The sequence below is a fragment of the Ambystoma mexicanum genome, chromosome 6p (assembly GCF_040938575.1).
Source record: "Ambystoma mexicanum isolate Mex_15411 chromosome 6p, UKY_AmexF1_1, whole genome shotgun sequence".
Classification (NCBI taxonomy): Eukaryota; Metazoa; Chordata; class Amphibia; order Caudata; family Ambystomatidae; genus Ambystoma; species Ambystoma mexicanum.
In genome coordinates this window covers 25,750,138-25,767,694 of record NC_090935.1, presented here as the reverse complement: position 1 = coordinate 25,767,694, position 17,557 = coordinate 25,750,138, and the positions used below count along the sequence as shown (strand labels likewise).

The window sequence follows — 17,557 nt, the reverse complement described above, 5'->3', positions numbered from 1 at the left end:
TTATTACAAAAAAAAACAAGTGTCAAATCAAAGATCAATGATAAAGGAAACAGAAACAGTAACCCGGACCCAAGAAAAATAGGGCAATTGGGGTATGCCAAACAAAAAATAACCACAATACATTGTCAAATAAATGAAAGGATTCCACTAGACCGAATATACATTTAAATTCAACATAATATAAAAGGCATATTACCAATAAAGTGCGCCGTTGAGTGGAAAAGGATATCGCGGTGGGAAAGAGAGATAGAAAATAAAGTACAATTAGTGAGTGTGATGGATGGCAATGGTGATCAGCCAAAAGGTACATGGGTAAGGCCAGAATTGCATGATTTTACCTTTAGTCTTGGCTTGTCTGTAAATAGTGTGCTACAGAAAATAATTGCGCAATGGAAATAAAATGAAGTAAAGCATTTGATTTGACACTTGTTTTTTTTTGTAATTATCTTTTACAACCATGTCTAAGCAGCCTCAGTAGAAGAGCATGAAGCTCGAAACAGGTGTCAGGCTGCAACGTTGTTGATTAAAACCACTTAATATAACCAGCAATTGTGCTTTCTACTTCAATTGTGTGCGCAGTGTGAGAGCTAACCCATTCTTCTTCTAAAAAAATAAATGTACTTATATAATTTACCTGGAACTTTGAGTCAGTGTTTGCTTGAGTCAGTCATTTTGGTCCCTTTGTGTAATCTCTGCTACTGCTCATATACACTTGAGATGAGCCTGGCTGCTTTAACCTAGTAGTACAGGCTTGTACCAAAAGTAAAACTTGTACTGCCACTTGTAGTCTTAATTGTGTATAGGGGTCCCTAAAGGCACTGCACAGGATTCTGCCTAACACACCACTTAGCCAGAGGAGCCAACTGTAGCTCCTGGTAGCTGTTGGTTGCAAGTTAACCACGCTCCCTCTGGCTATAACCAGGGGCTCAATAGCTCCCAGCTCCTGGCAGTTCGGAACCCTCCATCAGGCGGGAATGCTGCTTGCTTGTGAATCTTAAAATGCATTCACTTGCTGGTAAAGGAACACCTTACCTTTCCGTATTTTCCCATATGCCATGCATCCTATCCATACATGGCTTTCTCACCGGGTGTGCTGTTATTGTTTTGAAATTACAAGGTTCTCTTCTACACACTTCACAATACCAAACTTAATGTTGGCTGAAAGCATTAAGAATCTGAAGTGTGTGTTGGCTTTAAGGAGCATTATGGGAAGTAGATTCTACTCTGGTTCTCCTCTTGATATAAATAAAGGGAAATACTCTGTACCAACCACTAGATGGCAGACCATACATAGCTTATGTATCCAAAACAGATGCTAATACTTGCTAACTTTACATGTGAACATCGACCTATAATGGATGATGGTAGACTCCTACGGTACCAGTTGCTGAAGGATAGAAGTGTGCTGTAGGCTCAAAAACAACCCTGTTCACAGCAGTCTTCCCAGCTCTACCAACTTTGGGTACCCTACAGGTGCCTGATCGTTTTCAACATACTTTGGTTGAAGAAGGAAAGAGCAGTACGAGGTGGCTCTGATTTTCCACAGGAAGTGCTGCGGTAAAGGTAGGCGGCTCTAGGCTGAAGCCAATAACCAGGATTGAGGGAAAGGAGCGGACTCTGAGTGGGTGGCCTAGCTGATGGGCAGGGAGGAGCAAGGACCCATGGCGGCGAATAGCACAGCAGGGGTTATTTCGCGACTTGGATGCTGATGGATGATGTTGGTTATTTGTTGGAATATATTTAATTGTGATCTTGTGTGCCATTGTCACATTGAAAAATGTTGTATTCTTTAATCCCACAGAGCATGGCATGGAAAGCACTGACGAAGACCCTGCTTTGGAGACCACTGATATACCCTTAAAGGCAGAGGAGCACCTGGACAAGTCAACAGAAGCCGCAAGTCTATTGACTATTCGTACAGTAGATGCTGATGCCCGTTACATATGCAAAGAATGCCACACTGGCTTCAGCCGGAAGACTTACTTCAACCAGCACCTGAAGACTCATGCCGATGTGGGGCCTTATGAGTGCAAAGAGTGCAGTGAGATATTCATCCAGAAATCTGATCTGAACAAGCACCGCAGAACGCACACCCTTGAGAAGCCATACCATTGCCTGGAGTGCGACAAGAGCTACACCTTCAACTCTGCACTGCTGCGCCATCAAAAGACGCACACTGGCTTCAAGCCCTTTGAGTGTCCAGACTGTGACAAAACCTTCCACTTCAAGTCTGTCCTGAAGGAGCACCTGCGAACCCACACTGGAGAGCGTCCCTACGTCTGCCAGCTCTGCAGCAAGGCTTTCAGCCAGAGCTTCTGCCTCGCTCAGCACCAGCGGACACACACCGGGGAGAAGCCCTACAAATGCCCAGTGTGTGCCCGGTGTTTCAGCCAGAGCTCCTCCCTTATCAAGCACAAGACCACTCACGTGTTGGAGGGCCCACATAAGTGTCCAGATTGTAGCCGTAGCTTTCCCGAGAGTGCAGAGCTTGAGTGGCATAAAAAGTCCCATATCGAGGACAAGCCCTTCAAGTGCACTGGCTGTCCCAAGAGCTTCCTCTACAACTGGCTCCTCATCCAGCACGAGAAGAGCCACAATGGCGAGCGGCCATACATCTGTGGGGATTGCGGCAAAAGCTTTGCCCGCAGTGCTGACCTGCTCAAGCACTGCAGGATCCACACAGGGGAGAAGCCTTTTAAGTGCCCAACTTGTGAGAAGAGCTTCAGCCTCAACTGGGTTCTGAAGCAGCACATACGCACCCATACTGGGGAGAAACCATTCAAGTGTGTGGAGTGTGACTCGAACTTCAACTCCAATTCCTATCTCACCCAACACAAGAAGATCCATTTGAAAGAGAGGTTGCCAGCCCTTAATCCACAAAGCAACAAGAAGTCTGCAGCTGACCTTGGGAACAAAAGAAGAGTGGGGGTGCGGAGGAAGGCTGCCAATGCTACAGGGGAAAAGCCTCTGAACACAACACGTGTGCGCAGGGGCAGGAAGTACACTAAGGTATTAGACCTGGAGCAAGACCCAGAGGTAGATGAGGAAAAGGTGTTGGTTAATGAACATAAACTGCCGCCTCGTGAAAAGCCCTACTCATGTCCTATATGCGAAAAAAGCTTCAGGCGGAGCTTGACCCTCGAGGAACATCAGAAAACCCACATAGTGGAGCCTGTGGAGCAGCCACCACCATGCACAAATCCTGCCTCCCCAAATCCTGCCTCCCCAAATCCTGCCTCCCCAGAAAGGCATCTGTCATGAACAGCCAGAAGGGAAACCCCCAACCTCTGGAGCTAGAGTGATCATGTTCATGGACTCCTTGGATTTGCCTTCTTATTGACAGCATTTCAACCATAGAGCTTGCAATGATCATTGCAGTCTGCCAGTACTGTAGCAGTAACCGTGCCAGTCACGAAACCATAAGTCATAGTCTGTTACTAGACCTTTTCAGGTGAGAAGAGAATCACACGCAGTGTACAGTAATGTCTGAACACAGTCCCCTCCAGGACTGGGCCATTGGACAGGACGTTCATTTGGCTGTTCTTGAGAATCTGTATGGATGGGGACTGGGAGCATGAATTACTTGGGACTTACTGTGCCTTCCTACGGCCTCTTGCTGGATGTGCTAAATCTCTGTCTAGTTAGTTTCTGTGCTAGAAGGTGGCTTGTTTTACTTGCTCCCCCTATCTGCACAGTTTTGGGTTCAGGGTTACTATGAATTTCTCCAACTATAAATTGTACAGCCACCCTGTGTATGTATCTGTTCTATAATGGTGCAGCCGCACAAGTTAGTGCTTTCAAAAACTTTAAAATCTCCCCTGACCACTGTATGCCATCTGCAGCCTAGTGCCAAGGAACTGTTTGTTTCTATGTCTTTACAAATGTTTTGAAGGACTGTGCATAGCCTTGGCTTCATCCCTGAAAGTGCTTGCACTGCGAGAGGCATAACCTGTAAACCATAGACTCCTTCAGAGAACTGCCTGGCTTCTGAATAGGAATGGGTGATGCCAGGGTGTTACTGGTTAGGATACAGAGCTCAGCCTTGCATCTCATTTAGCAATGGAGAGGAGCAGTGACCCTCGCCAAAAGGCCTCTCCCGAACTAGGCCTAGAAGCACACATGCTTTTGATTTGACCACAGGACCAGTCGGCAGGTGGAGTCTTCAACCCCCATCTTCTTGCATTTCCAATGCCCTCTGCCTGCCATGCTGCCTCCACTTTGCATTGTGTCTCAGTGGCTGCCAGAAGAATCCCGAGGAGATGGTACTGCTAGCCGCTGCAGAAGGTTCCTTGCCCGCACTTTAATCAAGTTGAGTGAGTGCACTGCTTTCACTTCCTTTCTAGCCAGCTCTGCCACGCAGGCCACCCAAAGGTGTACACTCCCTACTAAGAGCTGAGGAGTGGGAATAAACCCTCTCATCTCATAGACATGCACTACAGATTAGAAGAGATTGATTCCTAGAGGTGCAAAGTTAAAGACAAGCTGCTGAGTAATACCCTGTTGTGGTTCTACCAGTGGAGCTCGTCGGGGCCTGCAGGTTCCCACTAAGACAAATCAGAACTTTATAATGGATTAAATCTGCATGCATGGTGTATCACCTGGCTTGGAGAATGTTTGTGGGTAATCCTATTTGTCATGCAGCATTTGTGGGTTGCTGTTTGAAAAGAAGTTCGGTGGAGTGGCTATGAGCGCCTAAAAGAACCCCCAAACATTGTGGCTGTGGGGTAAAAAGAACAACATACAACAGTGAGTGGAGACCTGTGCAGCTTCATACGTGTTGAGTATGTCGTAGAGCAGAGAGATGTGCTGCTGCACTTCAAAGGGAATGGATTTTGAAACCACTGCATTTCTTTAATCCGCACCCAGAAATGGTCTCCATTATCCATGGAATCTCTGCCAAGAGGAAGGGAAGGAGTCTGAATAAAATGGGAACCTCTGCAAAAGTGGGTGGAGGGGCAATAAACGCCACTTCATCCTGGCGCATGGTCCTCAGGGCTGCGTTCCTTTAGTGAGGACCTCGAGGATGGTGGCTATCTGAGATTTTGCCAGAGTATCTGGGTGTGTTTGCCCCATATCATCAACTCTTCCTTTACGTCCATCGACAACAGGGTTGCAGGAAAGGGTGTTGACTTGTGTATTTTGTTTGGTGAGCAGGTTGAGGGTGACCACACGCTCATGTCATTGGTGCCATGTTTTAATGTCTTCCTTTCATGCCTGTCTGCTGTAAAGCCTCATAACCCCACCACCATGTTCATTTCTGGAACAATGCCAGCTGGGAGACTCTTCCCTTCCTTCTAAAATGAGACCTTGTTGTCCTCTTTGCTGACCAGTGGATGGCGCTCCAAACCTGTTGAGGGCTATGGTAGGGATTTGACATTCGCAGTTTGGAGGGGATGACTTTGCTAGGAATGACCTGGTAGAGCTCCCCTGGGCCGTCGATGAGTAGCTGCCTTCTCTTCATGAACACCAGGCATTGCATTGCAAGAGCATTTGAAGTGTTATGGTAGCGTAGAGTGTGGCTTGAGGAAAACCCCCAAATGCTGTGGATCCTAAGCACACTCGCATTGTCCTTGCTTTGGGCTGGGTGGCCTGATGTCTGTAGAGAGGCACTTAATGGCAGACAGTATAGATTGACATCTCCAAATGCATTGAAGCTGCACCAGTTTAGTCTTATCTGAGAGCAATCGCTAGGACTCAAGGGTATCCGACTGGCTCTCCCAGAGGGGATCGCATCTACAACAATTCTATAAAACCAGGACCATGGTTGCATACCTTTTCACAATTAACATATAATAATATAACTCTTCCCTAGTTCACTACCCACATTCATTTTCCCTTCTTTATTTAAACATTCTCGGGAAATGGTTTCTTGAAGGTGGTGGGGAACAACCTATAGAAGGTTTGCCATTTTCACCAAACCCGATGTGCTTTTTTGCCCACGCGGTCCAGCTGCTGGTTAAAGCCCCTTGTCCTTCCCAAGCAAAGTGCATTGGTGTTTTTAGACCTTTACTGTCTCCTTTTCCACCACAGTGAGCAGCATGATTACATTGCTTCTTCGTGCTCTTTATAAGTCCCGGGTCTGTGCACTTGCGCATAGTAGGTCACCCCTTGAAAGGCATGGACCATCAGCTCAGAATTCTTTACCTTAGAACCCCTAAAACCCCAGCCCCTTCGCCTACAGAGACATTGGTTGGGAAAATAAATTAACCTCAAAACAAAGAAATAAATTATGCAAATGGAAGGATAAGCGGATGTCTGGCCCACACCCTTGGAGTAGAACAATGTAAACAGGCAAGAAACTAGTGAGAAAAAGTGGTGCATTGTATTTAAGGTTCATAATGCCATTTTTTTCTTATGTTTTCCAATGTGCCACAAATATTTTCAATGCAAATGTGTTCCTTCTTTTAAAACAGTGTCCCTCCTTTACAGCAACAGTAACCCCTTAAACAAGCTGCTCTATTGTTTTTGTCTGCACACACAAACTATAGCTGTATTGGCAGGTACAGGATGCTTTCTAGCTACTTCCATCTAATATATTTTTCTAATGATTTTTTTTTCCAGTCCTGGACTCGCCTTGTCTAAAGCCGCTATCCACAAAGTTCAGAATTACTGTATATATACACGGTTGCTTACACCAAATGGAAAGTTGTGTCACAGGTTTCCTTGTGTAAAGCCCAGTTTTTCTTAAAGCTGCCCAATGGAAACATGAGTGAGATGAGGGGATCGGCTTCAGAGATGCAAAGATTGTGCCACGTACCCAGCCCACATCCATGGCTTGAGTCTAACTGCTTGATGGAGAACTTCCATTCATGGGGTGTGCACAGAAATCTGTGGTGGTTGAAAAGTGGTCAATTCAGTCTTGCAGCAGAAGTGTACATGTGTATCCTGTAGTGGAATGAGTTGGCCAGCATAAACGGGACAGTGGTAAAGTGTTTCTGTGCTGCTTCAAGACAAAGGATAACCTTTAGAACCCTCATGCTCTCCTATATCTCAAACCATAGAGGCTTGCCATTAGCATTACCAAGTGTACACATGGAAGCCATCTCATGCTTGTCCACTTGAAGCGATAGACGAGGAAACAACCTATAGTCACCATTGTTGTGGTTTTCATTGGCAGATAGTGGTGGAGCTTAAGACCGTTCACAGTAGCCTGTTCTTGGGCACTCCCAGGACAATCTTGAAGGTCTCTAGGTAAGCCGTGATTTAGGCAGGGATTACAAGAATAAAGCGGCCATAGCCAACATCCATTGTATTCCATCTGCAACCACTTCAGGGTAATGTGCTTACAGACCTTAAGGGATGGTGGAGGTGCCACATCATCTAACGCTCCTTTTGCAGCGACTGGCCTTGGAGGCATGAATGATGTGGGGCACGATTCAGACTGAAGTGTTTGCTGGTACTGGAGGATGCGGGGAAGCTTGGGGAAGACTGTTGGGACCATTACTGTGTTTACAACAAACATTCTGTATTGATTTGTAATGATTAACAACGATTTATCAGGTGCGTCGCTCACAATATCACAGTGTGTGTCTCATAGTTGACTGCCTTTTAACTCGCTGCCAAGAAATGTGCAGTTCTCAGTAGAGGAACACTGAATTTAGAAAAACCTACCTGATTAAAAATGACTTAAATGTGCGCTGCACTGTTAAGTATTTTATTGGGGAACATTGCCCTTGAACCCACCTCAAGCTATATGGCTGCTGAGCATGAGACATTTGTTATGGTCCTACCTGGCAGGTGTGAACACTATTGAACGAATATGTGGCCTAGCAGATTTGGTGGTCCGGTTATCAAAGACCGAACATAGACCTCCTTTTGTTCTCCTGTGCAGAGTTAACATTTTCACCGAGATGTAGGAGAGTGTATGGCACCATAACTAGGAAAACCATTACCTAGCCATGCCCGGTTAGAATGCATGCTGCACCAGTGGTGCCTGAATTCTAAGCCAGCTCGTGTGTCTCTTTATTGCTGCCTACATTCAGTGAGGGCCATCAGATACAGTGGGAGCATTCAGAATCCACAGCCTCCTGTAGTCCAGGACCAACATTTTTTCTCTTGTTTGTGGTGATAGCTATGCAAAACCTGATTACTCTCGTAATTAGGCAATTGGGAGTAGTTATATAAAGCAACCAATGGCCTCCAGCGAACGTATAGAGCAGTGGAAATGCTAAAGAGCTTCAGCTTCCGTTTTCAAAAGTGTGATGCAAGGATGGATGTGCTGAAGACCTATCCTAATATTTATTTATTGCATTTAATAAACGCCCAAACCCAGAGGTGTCACGGTGTAGGTTACAGAAGGCTTCAATCTCTGGTTACAGTGAGAGATAGTTACATATCATACAGAATAGTTAGGAATACATTTGAGACCACAGCTAGGTTACAGAAGGCTTGAATCTCTGGTTACAATCGGAAGAGTAGTTACAGTTCATAGTGATTTGTTGACGTGCATAGAAGAACTCTGGTACGGTCACAGGCGAATTGGGTCGAAGTAATAAATGGGGGTGAGTCTTGCATGGCCAGGGGTAGTGAAGATGAGCAGACAAGAGGACCAGTTAGTGTTTTAGAATGTGTTGAACAGCCATGTTTTTAACGTCATCCTGAAGCACTGGTGGGAGGGCTCGTTTCTAGTGTGGGAGGGCTGAGGGTTTCAGATTTATTAGATATGTGGTCAGATATTTTTAAGCCAAGGGCTGCTCGTAGGGCTTTATTTTGCAACAGTTGAGTTTGGCCAGATTAGCATTCGAGGAGCCTAGCAGTAGAACATTAAAATAGTTTAATTTAGACAAAATCACAGCACTTGCAAGAGTTCTACAATTTTGCAGGGTCAAACATTGACGGTTTAAGGCAATACTTTTGGTGGTATAAGAGGTGGCTGATGAGTGTGTTGACCTGTTTAGTCATTGTTAGAGTAGCATCTAGGTGGACGCCCAATGTTTTGACCTGTTTATGGACTGTCATGGGTGTTCCATCAATGGTGATAGATGCATAATCAGAGTGGAGGGAATTCATGTTGGCAGGGGAGCGAGCCTACGATGAGTCTATCTTTTCTTCGTTGAGGCACAAACTGTTTGTGGCCATCCAATTTTGGATTATGGCATAAATCTTATTTATGGTGATATTATCTTGCTCATTCTTACCAGTGATGGGAATGAGGATCTGGGTGTCATCCACGAAGTTCGTGTAGATGACACCCATAGCGTCAAGGGCTGCAAATAGCAGCTTGGTGTAAGCCTTGTAGACGGTGGGTGAAAGGCATGAGCCTTGCAGTACACCTATTGGGATTGGTATAGGGTCCGCAGCTTCTTTTCCAATGGTTACTCTTGAGGTACGTTCTGCCAGGAAGGCTTTAACCCAAAGGGTAGCTTCATGCGAGAATTGGAAGTTTTCTGACAATTTCATACATAATTTGTCGTGGTCCACCAGATCGAATGCGGCAGACACGTCTAATAGGTGTAGGATACAGAGATTGCTGGAGTCTCTCCTAGAATCCAACTGGATTTTGAGGTCAAGTAGTGCAGTTTCGGTACTGTGGTTAGGCCGGAAGCCAGATTGTCTAGCTCCAAGGAGTTGGTCTTGTTCAAGACGGTTTTGTATTTCAGAGTAGGCTATTGTATCCATTAGGTTTAGCAAGAAAGGTGCTGTGGTTATAGGGCAGTAGTTCGTGGGCACTGTAGATTACGAGGGTTTTTTGATGGGTAACCCACACTTATTTAATACTAGCCGGGACAACACTGGTGCTGAAAAAGGAATTAACAAATTTGGTGATGATGGGAGTTAGTGTAGGTGTGCAAAGTTTAGCTAGATGGGCAGGGAAGCAGTCTCCTTTGCAGTTCGATGGTTTTAAGGTGGAAATAGTGTCCAGAATCTGGTCTTAGCTGACTAAAGAGAATTTAAGTTGCGTCGCTATATTTTCACGGTCTCTATCCACCTTTGGGGGAGGTGCGTTTTTGCTGGCCAATAGCTGTCTTTTGGCTAAGATTTTGTCTTGGAGCATGCTTATTTTTGAAGCAAGTGTGTTCTGTATAGTAGTACACAAGGCACTACTAGAGTTGACAGAAGTAGTCTGTAGGATAGGGCTTTCCAATTCTCTTAAGTATAGTAAAATGTTCTTTGGAGTTTGATGCAGCATTGTTTATCCGGGAGTTCAGGGCATTAGCTTTATGAGCTATGAAGGCAGATTTACAGATTTTGTCAGCTTTATGTAAGGACTTGGCTGAGTCAGCGGAAGGGGACTTCTTATAGATATGTTCCAGGGATCTCTTGTGCCACCAGTTGCTTGTTGAACTAGAAGTTAGAGCTCTTGGCAGAGCCTGGTGTTTTAGTTATAATTGGGGCTAAACTGTCAATGGTGGTTTTGAGACGTTTTTGGTAAGTAGCAGCTGGGGTTGGTGTTGGCAGAGGTGTGGGTTGAGAGGGCCTCCAGCAAGACAGGGGTGAGGCTATTGACTGTAAGATTACAGCGGTGTGGGTTGAGAGGGCCTCCAGCAGGACAGGGGTGAGGCTATCGACTGTAAGATTACGGCGGTGTGGGTTGAGAGGGCCTCCAGCAGGACAGGGATGAGGCTGTCGATTGTAAGATTACGGAGGTGTGGGTTGAGAGGGCCTCCAGCAGGACAGGGGTGAGGCTATTGACTGTAACATTATGGAGGTGTGGGTTGAGAGGGCCTCCAGCAGGACAGGGGTGAGGCTATCGACTAAGATTACGGAGGTGTGGGTTGAGAGGGCCTCCAGCAGGACAGGGGTGAGGCTATCGACTGTAAGATTACAGAGGTGTGGGTTGAGAGGGCCTCCAGCAGGACAGGGGTGAGGCTATCGACTGTAAGATTACGGGTATTTCTTCTTTCTATAGGATCAAGTAAGGTAGGTACAGGGATGAGTTTATATTGTGTTATTAGTTTGAAGCATATAAGGTAGTGGTCAGTCCAATTAACTGCTGTGATGTAATCAATTGCTAGGCAGACGTTTAGTGTTAGAATCCAGTCTAGTATTCTCCCTTTTGGCATGAGTGGGTGAAGTTCATGTCAGTGAAGGCTGAGGATGGCATTGGGTTTGGAGTTCTGTTTGTCATTAAAGCCTGAGTTGATGTCGCCTAGAATAATTAATTTGGTATTGGGCTTGAGGTAAGGCATAATAAGTGGGATGTTCGATTCCAGGTGGTTAGCGTTATTGGGCGCTCTGTAAATAACAAGAATATTGCTAGTGGTCTGATGCAAGTTTAAGAAGGAGTAATTCATATCCTTCTAATATATCTGGCGGACATAGTCTGAGTTGGAGGCTAGATTGGGCAATAATAGCAACACCACCTCTCAAGGAATTTAGCCTGTCAGACCGGAGTATATAAAAATCAGGGGGGGGTGGCCAGTGCTAGGAGGGGGCCCAAGGCTTGATGTAGCTAGGTTTCAGTAACAACCAGAAAGTCTAGTTGACGCTCAATGATGAGGTCCTTTGTCTCAGTGGCGTGTGCTCGTAGGGATCGCACATTGAGGAGGATGCCTTTGAGGATAGTGTTCTGGTGAGGGAGGTGGGGGGGCTGTAGCCTGGGACCCTAGGGGTCTGGGCAATTTAGTGATTTGATTAGTAATCGTGCATGGTGTGGGCTAGGCAAAGCAGAGGTTTGACTCTTGGAATGTGGGGTTGAGTGCGACTTCTGCGTATGTGGGTGGTGAGTTTGCTTGGAAGTAACGCTACACTGGTGGCAGTAGCTGGTTCGAGAGGCTAGTCTTATTAACCTGGCAGTACCTGTGATAGGACGCGTGGTAGGTGTGAGTGATGTGGGCAGTCTAGAGCTAGTGCGTGTACAACCAGGTGTTCCAAGGCTAGATGTGGTGTTACGATATGGGAGTTTGGGGCTTTTAGGGAAGGCAATCTCATTGGGTTTAGTTATGGCTTTGGATAATTAGGTGCCTATAGGTTTCCTATGGGTTTCTTTGTGAAGCTTTGTAAGTGGACATGGAAATGGGGAAGTTTTGGGTAGGAACGGGTTGGGGCAGCGGAGTTGGTGGTGACAAGGGCATCCAAGTTTGGCGAGGCCATTACCGAGAGGGGTGAAGGCACCGCCTGTACACCACTTTAAAACATCCGTAGTAGGGTATGGCTTCATATTGGAGGGTGATGGAGGTGAGTACATGATGGAAGTAGGGTGATGGCGGGGGGATGTCGGTGTACAATGATCAGCTATGGGACACAATCGGGTGCAATTATCAATTCTGAGGCATAAAGCAGAATGTCAGCTTAAACACACAGGCTAAAATAGGAATATCCGCTTTAAGCACACATTTAGGGTACAATATCAGATTTGGGGCATAGGCAAAATGCCTACATCAGCAGTGCAAGCCAGTTGGGGCACACGTTGTGGGCACATCTAACTGGAATAGTCCCACCATATGGCAGCTGGAAGGCGGAGGCAGGACACGTGTGGTTGTGTTGGTAGGGGAGGGTTGAAGGCCGTGTGAGCATAGATCATGTCAGAAGGGGCATGCGACAATGAGAACACACTGCGGCACTGTGAAGAGTAATGTTAGTGGTGAGTCGCGGGTCAATGAAACAAAGGCGCTATGCAAGTGAGGCACGGCTGTAATAATGAAATAGGAAGTATGCAGTAGTGGGCACTGCGTGGTACCCTGCAGGTTGGGGGTACACGGAAGGTGCAGATTAGTACCATTGTTGTGAGTGCATATGTAAGACTTCTGTCTTTCCCCGCATCTGCACAGTTGGATCCCTGACTGCATAGAGTTCCCGTGAAGTGTTACATGTCTGCAGGGATCGCTATCTTTACATGGATTCTGCTTGGTTTTCCCATATTGACAGGAACCTATTTCAGTATGTGTAAGTGACTGGGCATTGATGGCTGCTATTGAGGCTGCTGTTACAAATCTCTGCTCTGCCCATGGCTCAAGGGATACCGTATTCACTGCAGGCATGCAGCAGAAGGTGCAGGCAGGCATTGGCGACCTAGCAACCGATTGGGCAGATTAGTTCACGGACAGGTATTCAGTAATGTGCTTGCTTTATGGGCACTGTACCTCCTGAGCTTCATGTGTAGCTAAACATTAATGGCACACTTTTACAGGCTGGTCTTTGCTCCCAGTATTTCTCCAAGGAGCTCTAAAAACATTGATTCATTTCCTAAAATAGCATTTATACATTTCACAGTAGTTAAAACCAGGACCACCATTGCAAGTCCCTTATACCGTCTCGACATTTTACAGCTGTTATCTCTATAGTGGGAAGTAGGTTTAGGTTGATTCTCATCAACGGCCCTCTGTAATACTTGTTCGGGAACTTAATAAGGGAATCTTTGGTTTGAACGAACCACTCTTGTTTCATGGCGCAAATGGTTAAATATCTTGGCATTGTTAGTGTCCTCTAAAGTTCTGATATAATCGATTTCCCATAATCTATTTGGATTAATCTTCAGGTCCACCTCCAAGAGGCCTAATGTCCCCAACAGCTCACGACGGGATGAAGCCCAGCCCCTCAAGGCTTTGTCACTACCGTTCTCCATCTCTGCTTTCAGCATTTCATAAATCTCTGGTGTGACTTCATAATGCATTTCCTATAAAGGAATAACCTCTTCCATTGTATTGGAGCCCTTAAGGAAACCATCCCCAACTCTTGGCTGTAAAAACTGAATCGGTATTGACCAAAGATTTGGGCCTGTATGTCAATACTGCGGTCGCTTTCAGCTTGTATAACTCTAAAACTGGCAACAGTGAGAAATTACCACATTTCTTGTCACTTTCTCGCCTGGTTAGCCAGAATTAAGGCTTTGCTTCAGAGAATTATTTGTCTGAGCCTCTATTAAGCTCGTATTCACAGAGACTCTGAGATATTTAAAAGATCTTACTTGCTCCATCCGTGCTGACCCCAGTTGCTACACAAATCTAGTTGACGACCTGTTATTTGGTTTATCTGGAATTAAAATCTTGTTTTTTTGGGTTTTTATTACCAATTCATTCTCTGACATACTCCTCCAATTTGTACAACTGCCGCTGTAACCCAACCACTGTTTGATCCATAAAAACTAAGTTGTCTGTGTACAGAAGATGTGTACAGAAGACAGCTAAATGGTCTTCCTCGTAGTCTTGGTGGAAAGCTTTTCGCCTGGCTTACTGTATTACCAAGATCAGACAGAAAGGGGTAGATAAGTGCCCTGGAAGGTAGGTTTTACTTGTGATAACCCTCTGGTTATTCCGTCAGAGCTCGGGAACCCTGAATCTTCTTTATCTTGTGCCTAATTTCTTCTACGCTTCTATCTCCACAGTGGGTTTGCTTTCCAGGCCGGTTCCGTCTTGATGAAGGTTCCTAAAGTGGTCTACCCAATATGTTTGGGTAGACTGTTAATCTGTACCACTGCCTGAGGTGCACCAAGGCTCTTAGAAATCGGCATGTTTTCAGCATTTAACTGAACCATTTTGCCCTTATACTAACAACGCCATGTTTTGTAATTGTTCATTTTATTGGCTGCTTTCATTGCATGAAGTGACTTTGGGGTTTTAAGCCAGCTCAGGGCTTTACTAATTGTTCTCCTTTAACCCACTACTAGATTATCATAGATATGCCAATGCTCATATGGAACCCCACTCTTTGTGCGTTTTTTATCCATGAAACTATGTGGCAGAGGAGTGTTGTCAACCCGTTTTCCTCTCTTCCGGGTTTATTTGGGATGCCTGTTTAATATTTTGGGTCAACAAGGATTCTATGTTCCTTTTTGTCATTTTAAGGCGCGTTTCCTGTTGTAGACCGCTATACGTGCATTTATCTTAGCCTCCATGCTGACCACCCCGGCCTGCCAACACATTCTTAAGTCATCATCACTAGGTATGGTGTGCACAACATTTAAATCCAGTATGGTGTCTAGCAAGGCCCTAGAAACAAAACATAATTAATGCAGTTAACATGTTAAGTGGCCATGTAGGTCTCCTTTTGAGTGGCCATTTAAGATTATAATTTGTTGTTTATAATGCGCTTAATACCAAAGAGGTTTCTAAACGTGGGACCGGGATTTGCACCTGTGTTGCTCGGCGTCGTATTGCTTCCAAGAATAGCACGATGCCACTGAGCTATAATACTCAACTCAAATGTGTATGTTTCTGACCCCATGAATGCCCTCCATGCTAGGCCTCTTTCTGATGGTTATAAATAATACAACGCTCTTTGCTCAAGTACTTGATATTTAAGTCTCCACGTAAAAATATATAACCAGAACCATCCTGAATGTGAACCTCATTGAGTAAAACTGGCACCCGTTCGATGAAATCATCCCCTATAGTTCCTCCTGGGTGCGAATAAATATTAATGATAGTTAAGCGAGCCTTGGGATCCTTCTTCATTTGACTGCCTAGAGGTGCGGGGGAATCCAGCTAACCACTGCTCGCTGGATGTGCAGGTTAATAGACTCTGCTTTGGTCACATCCAAGCCACTTCCATCCTTAATGGCCATGGGTATGCCTGAAACCGGTCTTCCTGTTGGGCCTCATTTTGCCAGATTAAGAAACTGTAAAGACTTAGTTTCTGGCACAGTCATGTCTCTTTGAGGCACAACAGGTCAAAATCCCCCAGTTTGACATCACCACTGGCTATTGGATGTTTGAAACCTCTGGTGTTGCATGATGCCATTACCAGGCTTCCTAGGTTGTTGGTCGCATTCAGCTATTGGGTTAACTCGCCCGCTAAAGCACCGGGTAGCCAGGCCCAAGAATCTCTCTCATATGTTGCAAGACTTGTTTTCTAGCATCTGGACTGTTCTCTCTACACCCTGGTCACTTCTGCAGGAAACTTCCATGAGGAGGTTATATTTATTAGCTTTATGTTCACTGTAACCATTCTCCGTGACCCAGTTTGTGGTTTGCCCAGGAGACCCAGTACCAACCGCCCGCTCATTAGTGACCTCCCAGTGTCACCCCTTTAATGTCGGCTGTCGCTGAAGCTGAAGGATGTTTCCCACTCTTTATGGCGGCCTCTCCCGGGGTCTGAGCAGTCTTCCTTGATGACTGTCAAGTCGAAACCTAATAGTTGGAGACTGACCGCAGGATAACCTTGACAGCACGGGAACAAATATGGAGATAACCTGGTCCATGCAGACCTAGTCTACAAATTCTATCAGCTGTAAGGCCTTGGAGTTAACTTGTCTCAGGTTCGGAATGCAGTGTAAAAGTTCAGTGACATTTCTTCTATTTTGAATCAAGCTGTCGTCCTTGTCCACTGGCCTCTCCAGCCGGTCCCCTAGCCTCTCCAGCCGTACGCACCTGAAGTTGCCTTTGGGTTTAGGGTTTCTCACCCCCTGTGGTAACAACCGATCCTTGTCTGGTTTCTTAGACCTTGCGTTTTTCCTCCCACTCTTTTAAAGATATCAAGGACTCTCCAAGTTTTTCCAAGGGGAACACTTGAAAGCATGACCACCCACCCAGGCAGGTGCCTTCCCGCAGTACATTTTGCTCAACCATCAGTGTTTTACTTTGTTCGAAAGTGGGGGGCGGGGGATTAGTCAAAGGTTTTGGCTTGCCCCAGAAACTAGGTCTTCAGCTTTATTTAAATTGTCACAGTGGCAATGTAGTTTCTTGTGCACAGATTGTTTTTTCTCTGCCAACTTTAGAAATAGTGAAGTTTGTGCTGGTGTGTGTTCTTTATTGCCATTAGGGTTTCCTTCTACAATTGTTCTACACTGGATAGGGGCTTTAGTAGGCTTCTATAGAGTAGACTGATAGATCCATCTGGATGTCCCTTTCAAGATCTTCTCCCATCACCATGATGATTTCTTCTTCGATGATGGGCTAGGGAATTATGGATCTCCCGTGCACTAGATTGTCCTGTTTTTGAGTTTCTCTCCTTTTTAGTGTTTTCACTCAGTTTTAACGGAACATCTCGGACCAATATGTTTCTCAGAAATGTTTGTCATTAGACTGGGCTGTGTTGGACTTTGTGTTCCCCTCCAATGTCGCTTTTACTCTATTTTTTTTTCTGTGTGTAAATATTGGCAACACCTTTTCTGGCGCGTATATTTTTGACGTGGGTCGGGGTGTCTAAATTCAAGTTGGTTATGCCCCAATTCAAGTCTAGCCGTTCCTCTTAAGGGCCTTTCTGTGCAGGGTTTGAGAGGACCCTCCCCTTTATTTCACCTCTTTTTAACATCGCTGAGCTGACCCTAACGCAGCCCTCCAAAAACACCAGCTTCGAGTGTACCATCATCATCAGAGTAGTCTGATTTTTCATTGGGTCATTTATTGCTTCATACAGTTTTGTAAACAGGTCAAGGCGATAGTCAAAATGAACATGGCACTGAATGGCTCAGTTTTGTGAACGGGCTCAATTGGGCTTTCATTCGCCCACCTCGCCCTTTGTCCAGAATCAAGAGGTTGAGCTGGTGAAAGATTCTAAGACCTCTCCCTTCGAAGAATATTGATGTTAAAGAGAGTCAAGTTCCTAACACCCCCAAGGGTTTCTCAAAATTTTAATTTTGCGTACCCCCGCCAGATTTACCAACGTTGCGACCAGTATCCACCATTCTGATAATTTGTTTGATTCTTGCTATTTCCATCTCAGCGTTCCCAGTTCTTTT

The 17,557-nt window shown here is 45.5% G+C and overlaps 1 protein-coding gene across 3 annotated transcripts in view; it reads left to right on the top strand.

The window, feature by feature from the left end:
• The window catches only part of LOC138511166 (zinc finger protein 436-like), a 224,563-nt gene that overhangs the window by 117,739 nt on the left and 89,267 nt on the right, over nt 1-17,557 (top strand). For 2 of the 3 annotated variants that reach the window (XM_069626672.1, XM_069626673.1), the window contains one exon: nt 1,802-17,557. This exon is cut by the window's right edge and continues 14,512 nt beyond it. The exons of the other annotated variant lie outside the window; for it this stretch is intronic. In XM_069626672.1, the coding sequence (XP_069482773.1) occupies nt 1,802-3,261 (1,460 nt within the window). In that variant the 3' untranslated portion in view covers nt 3,262-17,557. The remainder of the gene's footprint in view (nt 1-1,801) is intronic. 3 annotated transcript variants of the gene reach the window in all.